This window comes from Vulpes vulpes, chromosome 1 (assembly GCF_048418805.1).
Source record: "Vulpes vulpes isolate BD-2025 chromosome 1, VulVul3, whole genome shotgun sequence".
NCBI classification, from domain to species: domain Eukaryota; kingdom Metazoa; phylum Chordata; class Mammalia; order Carnivora; family Canidae; genus Vulpes; species Vulpes vulpes.
Genome location: NC_132780.1, coordinates 77717793 through 77742016, shown reverse-complemented (window position 1 = coordinate 77742016; position 24224 = coordinate 77717793). Strand labels below are relative to the sequence as shown.

General features: G+C 36.0%; 1 protein-coding gene across 1 annotated transcript in view; it reads left to right on the top strand.

Annotated features, from left to right (window-relative positions):
- Positions 1-1719: 1719 nt before the first annotated feature.
- The window catches only part of OPRM1 (opioid receptor mu 1), a 64997-nt gene continuing 42492 nt past the window's right edge, over positions 1720-24224 (top strand). The window contains exon 1 of the mRNA XM_025998026.2: positions 1720-2595. Coding sequence (XP_025853811.1) covers positions 2306-2595 — 290 coding nt within the window. The 5' untranslated portion in view covers positions 1720-2305. The remainder of the gene's footprint in view (positions 2596-24224) is intronic.

The following is a 24224-nucleotide window of genomic DNA, read 5'->3' as shown; positions in this document are numbered from 1 at the left end:
CTGCTTCTCCCTCTGCCTGTGTCTCTCTGCCTCTCTCTCTCTCTCTGTGACTATCATAAATAAATAAAAATTTAAAAAAAAACTATAATGTGAATAGAAAAAAGGGAAGGCTACTGAGAAAAGCCAAAACTACATTTTATAAAAGAAGTTAATATTTAACTTGTGGAAAAGACTACTTAGCTATTTTCAAAAATATTAAATGGAATAATAAAAATAAGCTATCATTATTAAATAACTACTATTGTATATCTCATTTAATCCTGCTAACAGACAGATGAGGTATTATTAACATTTTTTTCACAAGAAAACTGTCAGTGAAATAAAGTTACATGTTCAAACTTATGCAGCTTAAAAGTTATAAATCCAAAATTCACAAAATGATATGAGTCCAAGGCCAGGGCTTATTACATTGTGCTTATTTGTCTTTCACATAAAGCAAGTTCTGTGTTTTCAAAAGACTAAATAATGCCAGAGACATTTCAGGTCCATGTGTGTGAATTGTATACTAGTTCATATGAGCATATGTGGTAAATGTTTTTTACTCATCCTTAGGAGATCTCTATGAACTTTTATCGCTGAAATTATACCCTCTAGTGTAAAAAGATAAAAATAATATTAAATATTGGCAAAGTAACCTATGGAGTTTAATGGTGTTTACCTATGAGTTACCTGTTTTCAAGAAAATGATAATATTGGAATTAAACATTTTTTTCAAGCTCCCTAAGCCATTCCTCCCCCTGTTCCCCAAGAGTGTTGCTTTCTACAACCAGCTGGGGATATCTAATATCAATCTTTATTGTTAAAAAAATATATACAGGGCAGCCCTGGTGGCTCAGCGGGTTAGCGCCACCTTCAGCCAGGGGTGTGATCCTGGAGACGTGGGATCGAGTCCCACATCAGGCTCCCTGCATGAAGCCTGCTTCTCCCTCTTCGTCTGTCTCTGCCTCTCTGTGTGTGTGTGTCTCTCATGAATAAATAAATAAAATATTTAAAATATATATACATAACACAAATACATACAGTTATGGGAATTACTTCAGGATTAGTATTAATTTACCAAAAAGCAAACAAATTAATAACAAAAATATCTTACCCCTGGTTGATTTACACATGTATTTCTAAAATAGAAATATTTAGGGTCTTGGAAGTTAGGTATCAAATTTAAAATGTATCAATATTCCTCAACCTTTTGTCAGCCACTCCAGTTCCAGATGTCTATGAAATTCCTCCTGGAATCTCTACACTGGAAAACAGACTGATATAATGCAAATGTTTGATCTTGACAACCTCCCACCGAGAAGCACATGTTCATGTAGCAATTCTGGCAATAAAAGAGATAATAAATAATTCTAAACGAATCTATGAGATCTAAGATGTGGGGGATCACCAATATCTTTCATTGCTTTCCCGGATGCCGCCACTCTCTGATTTCTATAACATGTTCTTGTGGCTTGTCCCCACCAGGGTAGAAATCAGTGTAACTAGAGCTTCTACTTTAAGAGAAACTGGGGACATATGGAGTAAAAGGAATAGATTTCCTAGACAAAAGTTTGCTTCTCACTTCTTTTTCAAAGAAAGGACCACGTTTGTTTTAAAAAGCTTTGTAGGTCTGAAAATGTTCATTTACTGATGTAAAAAAACACGGTTAGTTTTGTGTGGACATGAAGGACTGAGCTAAGGAGGACTAAGGAAAAGGAGTTTGTGAACCCTGTCCGGAATGATTTCAGCAGACTGGAGGGCTGGAGGCGCGCTGGGGTGTAAGGATTGTCCGGGTTGTACCAGGCCAATGTCTTTCCTTTCGTATTATACAGAGAAAACGGAGCTGGGAAAACAGACTGATGTCAGCCCCCTTTCTTATGCTTTCCTGCTGCCAAGAACTCACTCTCTGCCTCCCCCATCCCTTCCCCATTCTGCCGCTCCTTAGGTATGCTTGCACCGACGAGTGCCTTTTGGGAGACAGACCAACTCGTTGGATCGCTTTGCGCAAAATCCACCCCTTCTCTCTCCTCCCTCCCCTTCAGCCTCCGGATCCCGCACAGCCCTCCCTCCCCTCCCCACAGCGGTCGTGGGGTTGAGGATGTGTCTCTACTACTAAGGCGGAAGGGGGCTGCAAGCAGATTATGTCAGATGCCCAGCTCTCCCCTTCTACCTGACGCTCCTCTCTGGCTGCACCAGGGCTGGTCTCTGTAAGAAATAGCAGGAACTGTGGCAGCGGCGGGAGGAGGCGGCCGAGACGCGTGGAACCTGGAAAAGTCTAGGTGCTCGCGTTTACCTCGTAGCGAAGTCCCAGCCAGCCGTCAGCACCATGGACAGCGGCTCCGTCCCCACCAACGCCAGCAATTGCACTGATCCCTATACGCACGCTTCAAGTTGCTCCCCAGCTAGCCCGGGGTCCTGGGTCAACTTCTCCCACCTAGATGGCAACCTGTCCGACCCATGCGGTCCGAACCGCACCGAGCTGGGCGGGAGCGACAGCTCGTGCCCTCCGACCGGCAGCCCTTCCATGATCACGGCCATCACCATCATGGCCCTATACTCCATCGTGTGCGTGGTGGGTCTCTTCGGAAACTTCCTGGTCATGTATGTGATCGTCAGGTAAGGAAGGCGCCAGGGCTCCCACCAGAGACTTCAGCAGCTCATAGGGGCGTAAAGGGACACCTGATCCCCCAGGCAGCGTTTGGCGGGAGGATAAGAGAAGGGAGGTAAACAGGGGAGAATATGGGGGCGACAGTAGGTAGAGTGGTTGTTGTGAGTGCAAAAATCTACTTTTCTATGTTTCTCTCCATTGCTAAAGAATCAAAAATTTCAGAAACAGATAAGTTGCTTTAGTAGATGTAAAGCTCTGCGGGGGTGGGGGGATGTTCTGTCTTAGAGCTCACTTTCACTGAGCCAAGAGGGTTCTTGGACTCAGAATCCTACAGTCCCTTACACAGGGGCTGTGGAAACAATAATTTGTGAATGATGGAAGAGAAATTCTAGTTAGTTTTCCTGATGAAGGGAAATCTTTTCATGTCTGAAGTTGAACTTGAACATGCAACTTCCCTATCCCTGCTGGCTTCCGGGTACTTTGCTGCACCACAGCACCCCCCTCCATTCCCTTGTCACACTTGTCCTTTCCCCACTGTTCCTTCCATCCTGAGGCCACACTCACTGAGAAAGTTTTCTGTGGTAAACAGTGTTGCTTTGCAGGAACAAATATGACAGTTGTGTTGCCTAGACCATTTGGCAGTTGGCAGCTGCAGATCTGCTAGGGGAGTCACAAACTGAATTGAGAATAAATTAGTGTGGTTCAGGAGACCTGTAGGGCATGACTGTTTTCCAAATCCTCTGAAAGTGGGAACCAACTAGAAGTGACCTTAAACGTCATAATTCTGGATTATAACTATCTTTAGGAACTTACAGTGGTTTCTCGGAAGGGATAAAAGTGTCTTAATCAGTGAAATTTTTTGAAAAGAGTTTGTGGCCCATTTTCTTTCTACCTAGATACTCCAGGTGTATTTGGCAAAGAATGTGCAAGCTTTCAATATTAATTGAGATTAATGTAGACTGTGTTAGTGTTGGTGGGCATATTCAAGTCCTACTTCTAATATGGAATACTATATATCCATTGTTGTTAAAATAGAAATGTATTTTAAGACTTTAAAATGGTTTCTAATTTGGGGTCTTCTTCCTACTACAGATTATATGTATGTAGTGAACATAGTATTTTCATATTTAGTTACAATATTCACTTCATCTATTCAGCAAGTACTGCAGGTTGTAATGGAGTTCCTTAATCATTTAACAATCATTTTTCCCCTTATGCTTTCCTGACCACGGTGCTGCAAGCTGCTTGTAATCGATTATTTCTCATATGTCTGATTTCCTTAATTAATAATTGTTAAAGAATAAAACTAATTTCTCTAATCTTTTGATGAGGAATAAGATAAGTAGTGTCTCTGAGAAAAGAGCACCATCTATTGAGAAGAAGGCTAACAACAGAAGGGAAAATGTAGGAAGGAAATCAATGGAGAATTTATTTTTGAAAACATTTACCGTGTATAATACAACACAACTCATATCAAAGATAAAAACCATGTCTCACATATTTACAGTTATGACAATAAAAATCATAATTAAAGGGTAACCTTATGAGAAGAAAATATATTTCTCATTTGTCCTAAGAAAATTCATAGAATCATAAACCGATAGGGCTAGAAAGGACCCTAGAGTTTACCTATACCAGATGAGTAAACTGAGGCACAGAAAATATTAATGATTTCTTCAAGGATGGATAGTCATTAGTTCAATAACTGTATTAGTTCAATATAATATCTATCTTAGCCAGTATAATTTTCTTTTTATTGGAGTGGCAAATTATGATTTGAGTTAGTCCAACTAAAATATTAACAGAGTAGATTTAATTAGAAGTAATAATGTGGAAATAATAAAGTACCCCAAATTTATGTTTGAAATCCTGGAAAATAAATGATGAAGAGAAATTACCAAAGTGTGTAGAAATCCTGCTGTCTGAAACATAATCCTGTATTCCTTTTATTTGCTTCTTTTGGTATTTTCCTTCCTTGTTTTTTTCTCCCTCCTAGTTTTATGCTTTTCTATAAAGAGAGAGTCAATAAAGCAGCAACTGGCTGTGAAATAAAAAGTTTGGTCTTATTTCAGTGTTTAAGAGATTGCTGGTTGGGTGAGTTTATTTTAAAGGCATTACTTCTGACCTCTTAATGACTTGGAGGATAGTGACATTGCATCTTAGTGGGAACATGATATTATGCTTTTACTTCTCTGTACTGAAAGTTCTAACAAAATGCAGTATGATTTGAAAGGTCACCCAAACATACACCTATGGCACATTGGGTGTATAATTCCATACTTATGTAACCTTATGGTAATATGACAGTGACATAGAAAAATGAGCAGTTTAGTGACCAATAAAGTGATGAAGAAAGCATTTGGAGATTGAGAATATATGTTTCTTTAGCTTAGAATATTTAACTGGACTCCAAGCTGTGATGTTTTCACTACAAAATGGTAGTTCAGAGATACTATTGCCTCTGTTTAAAAGATAAGTATAATGCTACATCTATTAAATTATTGAGGTGAAATGCTCACTTTCTGCTATTATTTAAAATTCAACAAATATTTTTGAATGGTCAAGCGCAGTTATTGTCAAGTTACAGTTTTCTATCCAGATTAAGGTGATATTTATTAGAATGCTTTAATACCTCAAGTAAATTATGAATCTCAGATGACTATAGCAACCAAAACAACAAAGGTAACTGGTAATACAGATGCCATGATTAATACTTTTCTGCTCTGTGTCTCAACCCCATCATCATCATACCTTCATGAACAACATCATTAAATAGTATAAACTTAAATAGTATTCTTACACGGTGCTGTTCTAAGGAAATAAGGGAGGGAAAGACATACCATCATATGATCTAAAGATTTAAAATCTAAATGTTAAATGATAAAAAATGTTGTAACTATTCATCACATGAAAACCTTTTCGATTTTAAAGAAAAGAATTACTTACAAGATAATTATATAAAAATTACCACAGATTCTGAAAAATATTGTGGTCAAATATTATAAAATGTTGCAATTATTTAAAATGAGATGACACTTTATTATTGTCAAGAATGTTTTCTAGGGGCACCTGACTGGCTCAGTCAGAGGAACATGCAACTCTTGATCTTGGGGTTGTGAGTTCAAGACCCATGCTGAGTGTGGAGATTACTCAAAAATCAAATCTTTAAAAAAAAAAAAGGTTTTTTAAAAATATTAACCAAAATGGTACACAAAGTTATGGCTACCAGGAATGTTTCACTTTTGAGAACACTTGACAAAACTGTAGAATTAACCATAAATATAAAAACTGATATCGTCCCACATGTATTTATTTTGGGAGATTTTTTTCCAAAAAGACTTGTCCATATAGTCATGAACATGTTGTATTCACACATTGTTTAAAAAAAATAGAGAGTTGGAAACTGTTAGATCTATATGAGCTGTGTAAACCATGCTTCCCATAAATTTCCAATGAATAGTGCCAAATGATACCTCCTTCATTTTTCAGATTATTTCTTAATTTGACTAGATGAATTCTCAATATGACTATCAGACCAGAGTATTTAAATATATGCAAGATGTTATTGTTATTTTTCTTTCACTAAAAGGTATCTCTGATTTTAAAGCCTTGATCTATATACTAAATATTTGATTCGGGTTTAAATTACAAAATGATCAGTCATGCCTGATTGGAACAAAGCATAAGATTTTTTATTTCATGTATAAGTAGCTGAGAAAATAAGGAATAACAGTATTTTATCTAATTTAAGGTTATATATATTGTATTTATATATATATATACACATGTATCTACAAATACATATATACATGTAAATTAATTTCAATGCATATGCCCCTGAATATGGTCACTAGTAATTTTCATTAAAAAAAAAGTTTATTCACAAAGTTCAAATACTAATAAAGTTCATTTTCTTTTTTCAAAACTAAAATATTCTAGTTAGAGAATGGACTTAAAGGGGAAAAAAATCTTGCTAAATAAAATCTGTCCTTAACATAATGGTATACATGAAAACATTAGAATTTAATTGTATTCCTTTCCCTACACAATAGAAAGCTTCTAGTGCCATCTATTACAATTTCAACTTTAACTACTATTTCCCATACAGGTGCTAATTCTGTCAGAATAGTCTTCTTCAGTGCATCCCAAAAACAAAAGTTGCTTTTCATTGGCCTCTGTTGTAAGTTGTGTCTCTGACATTTGTATAGTGTTATCACTGAGTTTCTTTTATTTTTTTCCTTTCTTTTAGAAAGAATGAACTATCTTATATTTCATGAAATATTTTCAACATTAAGGAATGCATAGAGAGTAACAGAAAATTCTTCACCATTAAAAATTATATATAATTATAATAATTATAAATACTTCTAGTAATATATATTATACATATTAATATAGATTGTTTATATACAGTATATAATATATAATACATAAGTGTATATAATTATATGTTATAGAAAATATATAAAATAATATGTAACTTATAAGTCATATTACATATATATAATATATATAAGAAACTTCCTCTCTTCTCTATTACACTGTCTTCCAGACACTATTACTATTGTAAATTCAGTGGTTTTCTCTATTCACATACATATTTTTAAACTTTTATTTCTGATATGTTTCCACAAACAAAATATAATATTTAAACATGTTCTTCAAACTTAACATATTAAACATTTATATTTTACATTAATGTTAGCAAACACAATTTCGCTATTTTCACAGAGTTGTTCTAGTTCCAGCAGATCAATGATAGAAACAAGATGCAAAACAAAAAACTAACTCTCTTTAATACTTTTAACTTTTAATCTGTGTTAAAAATTATTGTAAATATTTCTTTGCAAGTATTTTCCTGGACTAATATTTTCATTAATACTTAACCGCAATATTTGGGGGAAAAACTTCTGGCAACTGCTATAGTAAGTTAATCTGTTCATAAATAAAGCTTAGGTATAATTCCTGTACTTCTACAAAGGAAATAAAAGTAATTGGTTCCTGACTACTTCAACATGTCATTCAAGTGATAAGTGCTAACAGTACTTACTTTGTTCAGGATTTTGAATATCTTAGAGAACTTTTTATAAATAAAAATTGAAAATATTATTTCTTCTAGTATTCCACTTTAGATATTAATTGAAATAAAATTATTTTGGTTAGCAGGTGCAGATAAATCAGTTTCCATAAATAATGTAAAACAACGTAACATTTTAAAATATTTTAATGATAAAAACCTAGACTAAATGTTGTGTGAAATTTTAAAATATGAGAATTTCATATTTTTAACCTTCATAAAGTTTAATGTCTATGAACTAAAATAATGATTTATGACTGTAGTCTCCAAACTTGTTTATAGACATAGACATTTACTTCAAGAACTCGTAAGCCAATATATAAAAGAGATCAAAGGAGCAATTCAGGATTAATCACATGCTGGGACCAAAGAGTGCTTCTCAACTGTCACCCCCATCCTAACCACCATGCTGTCCCCAAGGCACCTTCATGGAATTTCTAGAGCTCCCTCATGCAATAGTTTAAAGCAATGGTTTTCATACTGTTTCAGACCTATGTTGTATCTCACCTCTCATCCTGCAGCTCACCTTTTACTTCAGTGATTGGTATGGCAGTCAGTTTTGCCTGGATATAAATTATTAACTCTCCACCCAAGGTAGCTCCTCCCTTGCCTTCAGCCCTGGAACTTCTCTGATTTCACCACTCTCCACAGAAACCAGCCTGGTACTAACGATTCAGAAAGTGTGAGGAAGTTACCATCCCATGAAACAACCCTTGACTGAGAAAGTGAGAGACTGTGGACAAATAGTCCCCTAAGCTTCCTTCTACCCTTGAGTATACAGTTCCAAGAAGCAGACCACAAAACACATTAGAAGCTCTGGTCCACGTTGTGTCCATTTCAAGAACGTTATTTTCTTTCTTTCCTATTTCACTTCCCCGTTTCACTTTCTATTACTCTAAAATGATTTACCTTCACACCTATACTTCAAAATGATACACCTTCACACCAATTTCTGTTACTTTATAATCAGCTACAAGTGTTGGCACAGTAAAATCTGACTAATAAATGAGGCTTTACATACTCATAGAGTACAGATTTTTCTTAATAATTAAAAGTTCTTATGAAAAATTTGCATAAGTAACCCAAATTAAAACAATGAAGACAGTTCATGAGTCAAGCTTCTCCTTTTATTTGTTTTCCTGCCTCAGTATTTCCTGTCTTTAGTACATTTTTACTTAATGGACAGGGAGTAGGCAATAGTCATGTGTAGTGTTCAGATTACTTCTTGAGTTCAAAGTGATGGTGTCAGTAGACTCTAATATGTAAAAGAAATAAAGCCTCTTGTGCCTTCTAACAAATTATTGGAAGACAAAAACTACCACCCCCCTCTCCACTGATTACAAGTTGTATAATAACTATAAGAGTTCTTATAATAACTAGGCTCAAAAAAAATTCAGGATCCTCAAAAAGAGCTGAAACAACAGATACAAGAAACCTCATATAATGAGTTTGTTCTAGTATCTCCTTTTCCTTAGCCATCTGTTCTTCCTTCAGTCCACTTTATTTCCTTCCCCATTAATTCTTCAGGTGAGGGTCCTTGAACCAATATAGACATCTAGAATGGAAAAGTCACATGTAAAAAGAATTGCTTTAGCTCAGGACCCCAAGTGTCAATTGTGGCTAAACTTGTCACTTCAAATTGTTCTGTGCCTCATTCTTCTCATCTGTAAAATGTGAGAATTGAACTAAAAATCTTGGAGTACTTTCTAGTACTAAGAATTCCTATGGCAACTTCAAGGACTATTTCTCCATAATTTATGCAGCTATATTATGTAGAGACAAAAGTAATGACTTACCAAATTAAATACTCTTGGTTTCAATTCCATCTTTTCTCTTGGATTCTAAATAAGTTCAAATGGATTCTGTCAGAGAGAAAATGCTGAGCTGCCAGTTTTGTGCTGGTCATTTAATAACATGAGCCAAACTGAAATCAAGAGTCAAGCCTTTATTCACTTATGAGAGTATAAACAAGACAGGAAACAGGAAAAAGGTCTCATCCCCCTAGTGTTCCATTTTTTTCCCACAGAAAGGCACCAGGTTACATGTATGAGTATAGATGTGGCAAGGGGAAAGAGAGTAATCATCTTGCTGTACAGAGAGCTCCAAACAAACATATTTCATGGACCTGGGCTGAGAAGGAGGGAGAGGTGAAGGGATAGGAATGGGAAAGTATTGAGTCAGAGAGGAGAGGAGTTTCTTCAAGAACTCCTGATGAGGTCTCAGAGGTCTCAGCAGAGACACCTGGAAATAACCCCGTCAAGGGCTCCTCAATAAGGATGCTCCAAATGCAGGCAGGTGGACTAGCAATGCATATTCATCTAAGAGCATGGTTGTTGAGGTGGAAGAGGGGCATGAGTCCTTGATTACAGCTCCCTCCAGACTATGTACCAAGTATGTTGTGAGGAGGGCAGTTTCTCCCCATGAAGCCTGCCAGGTAAGCCTTTGTAATTGCCTATGGTTGGGCCTCAAAGATCACACATAGGTTTTTGCCTGAACTCAGACCTCTCAGATTCAGCTTAAACCCTGACACCTCCTCTCCTCTCCTCTCCACTTATCTTTCTCTTTCTTCCCATCTAACACCTCTCTCTTCCTGCCCCCTTCCCTCTTTCTCATTCTTTTTTTAATTCTTTAAAGATTGTTTTAATATTTTCTTTCAGAAATTAATTATATTCTAGATGTTACATTATAAAGTAGGGTGGATAGGGCTCTCATACATGATGAAACCCTGGATGGGTTTGAATGAGAGAGAGATTATTCTGTTCCGGATATAAGTTTCTGCCCAGACAAGAATATTGTCAAGTAAAGTTGTATGTTTTTTTTAATTCAATCATGAGATGCCTTATTAGTTATATATAAGTAGGTGTCCTAAAGTGATTTAAATGGTAATCATTCATACTTACTAAAAATTATTCTTTATAATTTAAATTAATGTAACAAATAAATTAAACCTGGGGTGCCTAGGTGGCCCAGTCAGTTAAGAATCCAACTTTTGGTTTGGGATCAGGTTGTGATCTCAAGGTCATGGGATCCAGCCCTGCATCAGGCTCCACATTGAGCGTGGAGTCTGTTTGAGATTCTCTCCCACTCCCTTTGCTCCTCCTGCTGGTGCTTATTCTCTAAATAAATCAATCCTTTTAAAAAATAAAAAAAGGGGGGATCCCTGGGTGGCGCAGCGGTTTGGCGCCTGCCTTTGGCCCAGGGCGCGATCCTGGAGACCCGGGATCGAATCCCACATCGGGCTCCCGGTGCATGGAGCCTGCTTCTCCCTCCGCCTGTGTCTCTGCCTCTCTCTCTCTCTCTGTGACTATCATAAAAAAAAGGGGGGGGGCACCCGGTTGGAGCAGTTGGTTAAGCATCTACCTTCAGCTCAAGTCATGATCCCAGGATTCTGGGATCAACCCCCGCATCAGGCTCCCTGCTGCCTGTGGGGAGTCTGCTTCTCCCTCTCTCTCTCTGCCCATCCCTCTGCATGTGCTCTCTCATGCTCTCTCTCTCTGTGTCAAATAAATAAATAAAATCTTTTAAAAAATAAAATAATAAAAAGAAATAAATCAAACCAACCTAATACATCCACTGTCTTCAAATATGCTACATATTAACTTTTTCTATAGTTTTTTCTTTACTTTTGTATTTTCTTCTATCTACTTTTTCTAATGAAATCCTTCTTATTCTTTGAGTCTCAACTTACGTACTTTAAGCCATGTACTTTTCTTTGCAGCCTCCCCATGGTACTTCTACAACCAAGTTCCCTGAAGTGTAACCCATGATAAAGTCTCCAATTGCGAAAAATCTGGGCATTTTCTCATCCCTTTACAAAATGTCACTTCATAATCCTTGAAGACTTGATGTACAACTCTCTCTCTCTGTGATAACTAGGAAATTAAAATATCTCAACAGAACCATGCATCTTTGAAGTATTTTGCAATTCAAAGTTTTCAGCATTTCAAGTTTACCTCAAAGTATTCAGATGTAAATTCTCATTCAGACAATTCTCTGAATTCACTGCTTTGTTCATGGGTATTTAGCTTTTGTAACTTTAGTCATGAAAATTGATCTGTAGCAATGGATTAATATCAACAGATCATAAATTCACACACATATACACAAATAAATAAATAGATAAATAAATTCACATACATACATACATACATACATAGATTGATAGGTGATAGATATGTAAGTCCAAAACTTTAAATAGGAAACAGATTGAACACTTATGATTGAAATACAGAAAGTAAAATTTTAAAGAGAAAAAAATAAGAAGTGAATACAGTCAATTCTCATTATTCGTGGTAGTTATGTTCTATAAAGTCATTGTGATTAGTAAATTAAAGAAAACTAAATATTTGCCTCTAGGGGAGATGCAGAGTTAGGTTTCTATGATCCTCTAGTCTCATTTTCATCAATTAATCAAAACATAACTATCTGTTATTTGTGGTTCTGTTTAAAGGCAACTATTTAAATGTATATTATTGATTCATTAACAATGAATGCATGATCAAGAGTATTATAATTAATGCCTGCATGAAGCACATCTAAGATATCTACTTTCTCCATCAGACACATCACTACTGTCTTGTACTTAGAAACATCAGACAGTACTTCAGCACCCTATTTGAGATCCATTTTAAACAATGAGATCACACACAAAAAAAAACACCCACAAAAATGCTCTAAATGTTTCATTAAATAAGAGGGTTCCCCTTTCTCCACATCTTTGCCAAAATCTCTCATTTCCTGACTTGTTAATTTTATCCATTCTGACTGATATAAGGTGGTAGTTCACTGTGGTTTTCATTTGTATTCCCCTGATGTGGAGTGATATTGAACATTTTTTCATGCATCTGCTGCCCATTTATGTCCTCTTTGGAGAAGTGTCTATGTCTCCTGCCATTTCTTGACCAGATTGTTTCTTGAGTGTTGAGTGTGATAAGTTCTTTATAGGTTTTGGATACTAGCCCTTTATCTCATAAGGCATTTGCAAATATCTTCTCCCATTCAGTAGATTGTCTTTCGGTTTTGTCAACTTTTCCTTTGCTGTGCAAAAGCATATCTTGTGAAGTCCCAATAGTTCATTTTTGCTTCTGTTTCCCTTGCCTTTGAAGACATGCTACACTGCTAGCGGGAATGCATACTAATAGAATCACTGTGGAAAAAAAGTTTGGAGGTTTGTCTAAAAGTTAAAAATAGAGCTACCCTATTGACCCAGTAATTATACTACTAGGTATTTACTGAAGGCTACAAACATAATGGTATGAAAGGACACTATATAACATTATATAGTTATATAATTATATATAGCCATGCCTATATATATAACATAATATATTTTATATATATAAATATACATATATATATATATATATTTCTCAGCCATCAAAAAGGATGAAATCTTACCATTTGCAATGACATGGATGGAACTAGAGGGTATTATGCTAAGTGAAATAAGTCAATCATAGAAAGACAATTATCATATGATTTCACTCATATGTGGAATTTATGAAACAAAATAGAGGATCATAGGGGAAGGGAGGGAAAAATAAAATAAGATAAAGTCAGAGAGGGAGACAAACCATAAGAAACTCTTAACTGTAGGAAACAAAAGGAAGGTTGCTGTAGGGGAGGTGGGAGGAAGAATAGATTGGGTGGTATGCATTAAAGATGGCACTTGATGTAATGAGCACTGGGTATTATACGCAGGTGATGAATCACTAAGCTCTACCTCTGAAGCCAATAATACACTATATGTTAATTCAATTTAAATTTAAAAAATAATGTAAAATTTTTAAAAATAATTAATCATTGAAATTAAATAAATAAATAAATAATAGAAAAATAAATAGACCTCAGAAAGGAGACATTTCCAGTCTGAGAGCCAAAATGGGAGAGCAGAGTATTGCTTTGACCTCAGCTGAGAATTTGCCCATCAGTGTAGCTCAAACTTTTCATCACTGTACGTATCTACAAATGACCACAAAAGCCCCTAAGTATAGATTTTTAGGGTTAAAATAAATTTAGCATATAAGTTTGTTTGCAAATACAGAATCCACTTATAATAAGGATTGACTATAGATGCAAATGTTTTCTAAGGAAATATTTTAAAAACTGTATTTCCACTTTCATCTGTCTCCAGGTATCTTTCTTTTCTCCTTTGATTTCTTTGCTGACCAACTGGTTATTGAGTAGCATGTTACTTAATATCCACATATTTAATTTTTTTCTAGTTTTTTTTCCTGTAAATGATTTCTAGTTTCAAACCATTGTGGTCAGAAAATATACTTGATAATTATTTCAATCATTTTAAATTTATTGAGACTGTTTTGTTGCCTAACATATCTATCCTCAAGAATGTTCCATGTGCACTAGTATTCTACTGCTTTTGAATGGAATATTCTGTATGTATTTATTAAGTCCATCTGGTCTAATATATCATTTAAAGCTAATTTTTTCTTACTGATTTCCTTCTGAATGATCATAAATCTTATTGACTTCTGGACCAGGAGATCTGGATGTGTCTCCTTACCAACATTTTCAAAAAATGTGGCTTTAAGCATGTGTATAAGCTCATTTCAGGGATGCATCAGTGAGCTGTAGCAAGGCCAAGGGAGGGCTCTAATATGGTATATCCCTGCCCACAATCCCTGGGAACACATCTGTAGCATCTGGATCTGTGGCAAACCTGAAGTCTGCTCCTCAGGCTGAAGCTCCAGGACAAAATAAAGGCATTTTTTTTTCCATAAAGACTGGGAATGTGTGTCAGTCTGCTGTTTATGCATTACCCTAGAGATGGTAGCCTTCCAAGGACTGTCTCCCTGATTATTTCAGACCCATAATGCACAGAAACAAAATCCTCATTGGTCACCAGAGCCCAGCATTTGAGGGGCATGCCCTATGTGGGCTGTGCTTATCCATAACCTATAGTGAGGCAGACTGTGGTTGTGACACATGGAAACTGGAGCAAGAAGCCCACAGTTTAGGTACAATGTGAGGTACTTGACTGCCCAGCTGTGGTGTATGAGGGCAAGTCACTCAGCAACTATGGTGTGGTGTGAAGGGATGGGGCACTCACAGTGGACCTAGAAGGCCAGGAGACAAGTGTGAAAAATGATACCCACTAGCCCCAGTATCAATAAGGCAGAAGGTGAATGCAAAAATGGCACCTGCCAGCACCTCCATCCCTAGAGAGACTCCCAACAGGTTCTCACCTGTCTAGAAGATGCTTTAAGGTTAACAAATAAGTCTCCTCATATGGTTTAGTCACCTTTCAAATTGTTGCTTTTGTACTGAGTCTCCATATGAGTGGGTCTGTGCTGTCCCTATACCCTATGGTTCTCCAGGAAGTAGGCCCTTTTTGTTTTAAGGCCAAACTCTTTGAGGGCTAATTTGGTGCACTTCCCATGGGTTAAGTTGCCTGGTATGGGATACAAACCCCCCAATCCTTGGAGATAAGCTCTGTATTATGAGATCCCTCCTGACTGCAGGTCACCACACCTGGAGTGGGGTTTCTTGCAAGACCGTGTCTCTGCCTCTCCTACCCATATTGATGTATCCTCTTTATCTTTTGTTGAGGAATCACTGTTCAGCTAGCTTTCAGGTCCTTTTCGGAGGCAATTGCTCCATATATAGCTGTGGGTTTGTTTTATTTGTGGGAGGAGGTGAGTTCAGGATCTTCCTATGCCACCCTCTTGAGCCCTCCTTCCTAGACAATCGGCAATATTCATTACCACCCTTAGCCAGTGATTAGGGAGTAAGTGCTTAGAAAATAGCATTGCTGGAAAGTTTCCCTCAATTGGACGTGCTTTGTGGTTATCTTAAATCAGTGCAATTTTCTAGGCTTTCTCACAGTATTTTCATCTTCAACTATTTGAAGCTTTCAGGAAAAACTGAAACTGTCATCCATAAATTCATATTAACTTCTTAGCAAATACAAAATCTTCCCTCAAAGACACCTAAGGCTGCACACCAGACACTCTACACCCACCCCCATTCACCCAGCTGGTGACTGGCAGCTTCATTTCACTCAACCTCTCACTATGCCCTTTCAAGTACAAAAGCTCATTGCTTGGATTTCTTTTTCTTTTCTTTCTAATTTATGTAACTTGCTCATTTAAAAAAAATTGCTTTCTACGGTTTGCAAAGTTTACCTTGAAAGATGTTATCCCTTGGATTTTGGTATTCAGACTGGCTAGCTAGATAAAAAGAAACACCAGTTAGGCCAAAGTATTCTGTGGTGTTTGTAATCCCATGGTTTCTTGTCCGTGGTTTTGCTCAATGATTTTCTAAAGATTCACTGAACTCTCTTTTCTGCCTGACACATATTTAATACAGTCCTCATATGTCTCCAAACTCTACGTTGAAGAGTTGTTCTCAGAGAACACCTTCTGCCATGTACAGGAATTCTTTAGATTAGCCAGATAGCCGCTGGGTATAAGTTTGCAAGGGCAGCAAAATTTAGAGATTTAACTGGGTGATATACAGTCCAGCTAAAAAATTCTGTAGTTCCAAGAACCACTTATGTGAGAATTAGATCTATATTCTACTGAGAAACTCAGACAAGTTAAAATAAATAATAAAATGTGAGTTTCCTTCCAATTAGCTCATGGAACATTGGAACTATTGCATACATCTTTGCAAGATGCTTAGTCACGTAGAAGAAGACCTCCCAAATCATCCATTCCAGTGGTGCTCAATATTGGTTACACATCAGCACTGCCTGGGAAGCCTTAAAAAAAAAAAAAAAAAGGAAGCTCACCTCCAGCTAAGATCAAGGTTAATTAAATCAGAATCTCTGGGGGTGGTGTTTTGGACATAGGCCTTTTAATGTCCAGCCAAGATTAAGAGGCACAGATCTGGTCCAACCTATTCATTTTATGGATGGGAAAACTGAAGCTTATCTGTCTAGGAGGCTTCAGGGGTTTGTACATATGCCTTAATTCTCTGAACTTTAAGACGCTGTTTATAGAGTAAGTAGTATATTAAATTACCTCTCAGAAAATCTAAAGCTTGAGGTGTTTTCAAAATTTCCCTAAAATTAACCAATTGGCTCTCATTATAGGTATAGTGGAGTGGACAGAGTGCTGAACCTGGAATGAGAAGACTCATGTTTGAATATCTTCCCCTTGCCAGTTAACTTTCAGCATTCAACCTCCTTAAATCTTATTAGCTAACCTCTACTAAAGAAATAATAACCATATTCAATCTCACATGGATTTTAGGACCAAATAGACAAGATATATAGAAGTGTGTGATAAACACTAAAAGTGCTATATGAGAGTAAAAAATTTTGTTTTTGTTCCTCTTGTACTGTGAATTCATCTTTCTTCCCACTAGGCTCACACCATGAGCATGTGGGATCTCAACAATCAGTCCTTTCCTTTCTCATAGGTCAAATATATTACCCACTATAATATTTTGAAATACAGTTTATCTTTTTGGAATCAGAATTTCTGCAGAGGCAAAGCAAGGCATTGCATGAGTGTCACTATTGTCATCCCTTTCTTCATTCCAATCAACTCCTTCCCAATACTGGATCATTCCAAAATCATCTTGTTGACTACCATGATGATGCTAAAAAAATTTTGAAAACAGAGAAGTGCCATTTACTTGGTTCTTTATTGATAAGTCTTTTTACATTGTCCTTTGAATAAATTCAGTGGGTAAAAAATATGCAAACCAATTATTTTGAGAAGAAAATAGCTATTTTATTACTTAAATTGGTATTATAGCCAAAGCATCTAAAGCAGAATTTAAGTCTAAATCCTGATTGCATATGATGAAACTCCTCTTTAGTCAGCAGCATTGTGTATTTGAATTAGAAGAAATAATTTACAATAATGGTGTTCTCGAACACTAACTTTGGAAATTTAGACATTTAGAATTCCATCTCTGGGAAGAGAGTACTAGCTTCTTTTATGAGTCTGACTCACTAATCACAGTAAAATTGGTCAAAAAGGTGGAGCTCTTCATGATGAACGTATTAATGATACAGTGAGTTTGTATGTCTATTCCTAACACCTTCATAAGTTCTGATTTTTTCAGAACTTGCAAAGCAATGCCTGTAAATGTCCTGAGGGTAGTAAATTGTATAAATAAGCAACCACAGGTAGAAAAACAACATCCATGGGACTTAGTGTCCCTGAGAATTAAAACTATTCCAAGTATAAAAGCTGTGAGAAACAAGATCAATGAAAGGGAAGGCCTTCTTTGTTTCTGAGCATTTATCCACTGAAACACTGGGTTCAGTGCCAATGAGAGATTGAGCATTTTGCGGGGGAGTATTAAATGTTAATTGGAAAATGCTGCCAGCAGTATAACCTGAACATCAGAACCTGATTGTGCCTGCCAAGAACAAGGGAAATTATTATAGACATTATAATTTCATACTTATCCAGCCCCCATTGCCTATGAAAAGGCAAACACATGAGTTGAATGAAATTAAGTATGAGTGTGCTTCTGACGATGCTGGTGATGATCCAGGGCCACCAAAATAAGAGGTCTTGTTAAAATCAGACAGTGTAAATTGAAATCCCACAGTCTTTCCTTCTGAAAACAAAAGAAAGCTTATTTAACTTCTTCGTAAAATAAACAAAACATATATATATAAATAATAAAGATTATACTTTATAATTTTAAGAGAACTTAATTTTTTTCATTACATTGGCTGATTTGAATTTCATAAAGTTTTTGCAACCATAAACAGGGAAAAAATTAACTAGGCTAATACTAAAGAGGATGAAATTAGGGCTCATGGATTTATTTGCTATGCTTGTGGGACACCAACCATGTAAAAAGAACTCTCCTAGGGACTCCAGATATATCAGTGATAAAATTGATATAGTCTTCCCTGTCCCGAAAAGTACAGTCTAGTGGAGAAGAAAATTAAACCATTTCACCATTTGATAAATGCCAAGGATAGGACTATAACAACTAACCTATCTATGTTCTTCAACCTCACTATCAGGCAAACACTATTCCCAAGCTTTTTAACAATCAATTAGTATAGTTCTTTATCACCAAGCCCAGCAATGTAGTAACTCCTGATTTGAGTGTTTATTCACTTTTCCAAATTTTTTAAAGTATTATTTATGTCTCAGAGACAAGATAGAGAAATGTGAGTGGACAGGGCCCCTGGTTAATTTAAGAAAACTATGAAAGAGAATCTTATTAACCATAATTTATAAGTATTTCTTTAAGCAGGTATTGTAAACATTTTACAAATAATAAGGACAGCGCAGTGGAACAATAGAGTCCTGAATGAATAGAATGCAGAGGAAGAAAACAAATCTCAGAATCATTGCTTTAGGAGATTCACTACTGTCACTGGACTATAACTATGGCCAGTCTCCTTCTGAATATCCTGTAACATGCACACAGGAAGTGGAAAGCTCAAACTGGGAGTCAGAAAGGAAGCTTCTGTTCTTTAAAATTACTATCCTTTTTGTGAAATTTAGGATATATGTTTCAAAGGAAAAATTGATGCCATCCTTTGAAAAGGATTATTTCTCTGAACAAAGCAGATATTTCCTGCATGAAAATAAATAGGTCACATTTCCACAAAAGACATTACTACGTGAGTGGATGCCAAAAGCATACATTAAAATACATGAACCACACCAATGATCATTTCCACAAGAGTACTATTTCCTCAACAATTGAGAAACTCAAAATAATAATACATGAACAAATGAATTAACATGCCACCTACACACTCGTGGTTTAATTGTCTCTTAAAATATATCTTGTATAAAGTTATATGCCTTCTGCTCTACCAAAAATTTAATTCTGGTACAGTGATAGAAATAATGCTTTGGTATAATTGAGATGTTTTGTTCACATAGTTGTTTGAAGTTAAGCTTATACATAAAACATAATATACTAGTCAGCCTTCTAGCTAAAATAGATGATGACATGAAACTTAACAAGCTAAAACATTCTGGAGAGATATAACTGGTTAAAGAATATAGTTGTGTCTTATTAGATTAATCATCAGTCAAGATGCATCTTTAGCACACATGAGAAATACTACAAACAATGTTAGTATAAGCAAAACAGAAGTAACAATTTTATGAACATTTACCAGTATCTTATCAGAGAATAGTATCAGCCTCCTTAAATTCAAAACCCACAAGCAGCATACCCATCCTTGTAGCTAACATTTGTTGAAAGTTACTACCCGTTAGACTCCATGTTAACAATCCTTAAATGAATCATTTTTTAAAATTTTCATCATTAAACCATCTAAGGAAGTTACTAATTATATTCCAAGTTTTACAAAAGAGAAAAATAGAACTAAGAAAATGTATATAAGAAGTCCAGATTTGTCCAGCTAATAATGATAGAACCAAGATCTGAATCAAGATCTATATGATCCTGGGATCCCTGGGTGACGCAGTGGTTTGGCGCCTGTCTTTGGCCCGGGGCGCGATCCTGGAGACCCAGGATCGAATCCCACGTCGGGCTCCCGGTGCATGGAGCCTGCTTCTCCCTCTGCCTGTGTCTCTGCCTCTCTCTCTCTGTGTGTGTGACTATCATAAATAAATTAAAAAAAAAAACCCTTTAAAAAAAAAAAGATCTATATGATCCTAAAACTTAACTTTCAAAACCGTTATGTTTAATTGCATCAAGACAAGATTTTCAAGCCCAGTTATGGAGGCTTCATCAGGATGGCTGATTAGTCTTTTATTCTACATCATATTTCCAACAGAATCTCCTAATTGACAAGCTGGTCATGATTTTCCCTTGGTGGATAGGCTGTGCCCCCATTAAAATGGAAATGAAGCAAAGAGAAAACTTGTGTCCTTAAGGGTCTAAATCTGGAGTTTCTCCTTAATATTCGGCTGTGACACATTGAAGTGAACTTATACCTTTGGACTAACTGAATCTAGGTCTCTGAGTCTACCTTTCAATGGAAAGCTTTCAACTGAAAGGTAGACTGATTAGTTCTGATTAATAGAATCCATTATTTGTGAAACTTTCAATTACAAAAACTCAATTGTGATCTAAAGATGCTGTCATATTGGGGACAGATCCCCAATAACATGATTTTATGCTGTGACAAGTGGATGCTAATAATTCAGAGCGACACACTGATCGGTTTGTATGCCAGACTCAGTGCTGACAGCTATAGATCAAGTTTGGCTTTGATCTGGTATCTAGCCAAACACCATGCCATTTTTATATTTCCATTTATATCAGTGATCCCTTCCTACATATTTGGAAAAAGGAAATATTCAATTTGGAAAATGTAAGCTCCTTGAGAATCAACTGTATATTTTTTTCATTTTTTTATCCTGAAGCCAAAAGAGTAAGAATTGGTTATATGGTGCTAGTGTTGCTGGAATGTTTCAGTACATTGAATTGATTATACTGTTATATTAGTGCCAGATTTATTTCAATCCTCTAGATCTAAGTGTCCTGTTTCTGGTTTGTAAAAATAATAACTTTTGTGTCTTTACTCCTCTGGGAGTTAATGGTTGAAATAAACTTAGAATTCCTAAAAGTAAAATTCTTATAAAAGTGGTAGCTACTGTTTAATATAGGAGCAAAGATACTTTCCAGGGTTGTTTTCCTCATTTAAGAAGAGAACTTGAGTCCATGCATTCTTCAGCTTCCTTCTTCCAACTCATTATTCCAAAGAACCCAAATGGAATAAGGGCTGTAAGGAGATAATAGTGAATGAGAAAAATTGAATATAGAAAAATTATTTCTAGAAGAATCTGAGAAGAATTTCTGCAAGGATACATAGGTCTTTATTCAGGATTTTGCTAAAGATTCACCTAATTAAATTCAAAGAAAAGCATTCTATTGCATGCTCTTATCTTCCTGGTGAGCAAAACACCAGATGGACAGGCTGGAGGCAAGTTAGCTGGAATTACTCCAGATGAAAGTAGCAAGGCATGTTGGTGCTACTCCAGAGAGCTTAAATAAAGTAAATAGAAATCTTCCCTTCTCACTAGTGGCTCTTACCTATGACACTTTTTTTTTTTTTATCTCAAATGGCTTATGGGGCCACCTTTGAAAAGTATGGAAACCTATCCTGTCCAACTCCTATGCCAAATTCTTTCCATACACTCTACTTCCCATGCCATGAAAACAGATTGGGTATATGAAGTATCCCAGGAGATTACAAGTAAATGGAATTCTGCTTCTTGCATAAACATGATAGACCAAACACTGAAAAACATTAGGAGAATTCTTAGCGAGATTTTTTTCCCCCCTGAAAAGCCAATGGACGACACCTCTCCAGGAAAAGAAAGATGAGATGACAATACCCATAATAACAAAGGAAAATAGGAGTGGGGTTCTTCCTCAGGAAATGGAAAGAAATAAATTATAAGACAATGTATGATGAAGAAATCCAGGTTCATCTTATTGATGTATCCACATGATGGACTAATCATTTCACAGACATTTAAAAATACAAAGTTTAGGTTAAGGAAAAGAAGTCAGATTTCACACAGAGAAAATAAACTGGCAATAAAATTTTGATAATTATTATCAGTAAAATTTGCCAACTTAAATGCATTTAACAGAATTTCTGGAAAGCATACATAATAGACTAATTGGAAAAACCATATTTACTTTTATTTCTAGAAAAAAGATAATAGATCACTTATTTGGGGCCAACCCTCTACTAATCCCTTCCTATCACCATCAGAGACAAAATCCTCAGCAGCATAGATCAGGCATATGACTCCAAGAAACAAATTTGATATTTTCATGGATACTCCCCGGGTAATGAAACAAATTTTGAATAATTGCAACATTTCTGACACTAAATGAAGGTTAGATCTCCTCTCAACATTGCCACACCACCCCCACTTTGCCATAATATCTAACATACTAGTTGAAATCACTCAGTTCTGATACCTTACCAGACTGTAGATCCCTTCAAGGTAAGAGGGTCATGTCTCAGTTGATAACCATTACCTACCACAGAACTTGGTGAAAAGAAAAATGAAAAGATGTTAAATTAATGGATGTTTGATTTAATATTGACACTTTGAGGATTTTATGGTTAAAAAGTAATTATGAAAATATAATAATAATCATATCCTCTCAAAAGCTGCAGAAAAAGCATTTGACAAAGTGCAGCATCCATTCTTGATAAAAACCCTCAACAAAGCAAGGACAGAGGTAACATACCTCAACATAATAAAAGCCATATATGAAAGACCCACAGCTAATACCATCCTCAATAGGGAAAAATTGAGAACTTTCCCCCTATAGTCAAGAAAAAGACAGGGATGCCCACTCTCACCAATGTTATTTCAGCAATCAGACAACACAAAGAAATAAAAGGCATCCAAATCAGCAAGGGAGAAGTCAAATTTTATTCACAGATGACATGATACTCTAAGTAGTAAACCTGAAAGACTCCACCAAAAAATTGCTAGGCTGATACATAAATTTAGTAAAGTCACAGGATATAAAATCAATGTATAGAAATATGTGGCATTTCTATACACCAATAATGAAGTGGCAGAAAGAGAAATCAAGGAATCAATCCCATTTACAAATGCACAAAAACCATAAGATACCTAAGAATAAACCTAACCAAAGAGGTAAAAGATCTGTAGCCTGAAAACTATAGAACACTTATGAAAGAAGTTGAAGAGGACACAAAGAAATAGAAAGACATTCCAGGCCCATAAGTTGGAAGAACATGGGGATCGCTGCGTGACTGGGTGATTTAGCGCCTGCCTTTGGCCCAGGGCATGATCCTGGGGTCCCAGGATCGATTCCTTCATCAGGCTCCCTGCATGGAGCCTGCTTCTCCCTCTGCCTGTGTCTCTGCCTTTCTCTCTCTCTGTGTCTCCCTCATGAATAAATAAATAAAATCTTTAAAAAAATAAGTTGGAAGAACAAATATTGTCAGAATATCTCTACTAACCAAAGCAATCTACACATTTAATGCAATCCTTATAAAAAATACCAACAGCATTTTTTATAGCTAAAACAAACAATTCTAAAATTTGTATGGAACCACAAAAGACACCAAGTAGCCAAAGTAATCTTGGGGGGAGAAAAGCAAAGTTGGAGACATCACAGTTCCAGACTTCAAGTTATATTACAAAGCTATAGTGATCAAAACCATATGTCACAAAAACAGACACATAGATCAGTGGAACTGAACAGGAAACCCAGAAATAGTCCCACAACTATATGGCCAACTATTCTTTGACAAAGCAGGAAAAATATCTAATGGAAAAAAAGACAGTCTCTTCAACAACTGGTGTTGAGAAAACTGGACAGCAACATACAAAAAAATGAAACTGGCTTACTTTCTTACACCATACACAAAAATAAGTTCAAAATGGATGAAAGACCTAAATGTGAGACAGGAAAACATCAAAATCCTAGTGGAGAACGCAGCCAACCTCTTCAACATTGGCTATAGCAAATTCTTACTAGATATGTCTCTAGGGGCAAGGAAAACAAAGCAAAAAGAAACTATTGGGACTTCATCAAGATAAAATCAACAAAACTAAAAGGCAACCTTCCGAATGGGAGAAGATACTTGTAAATGATATATCTGATAAAGGGGTTAGTATCCAAAAT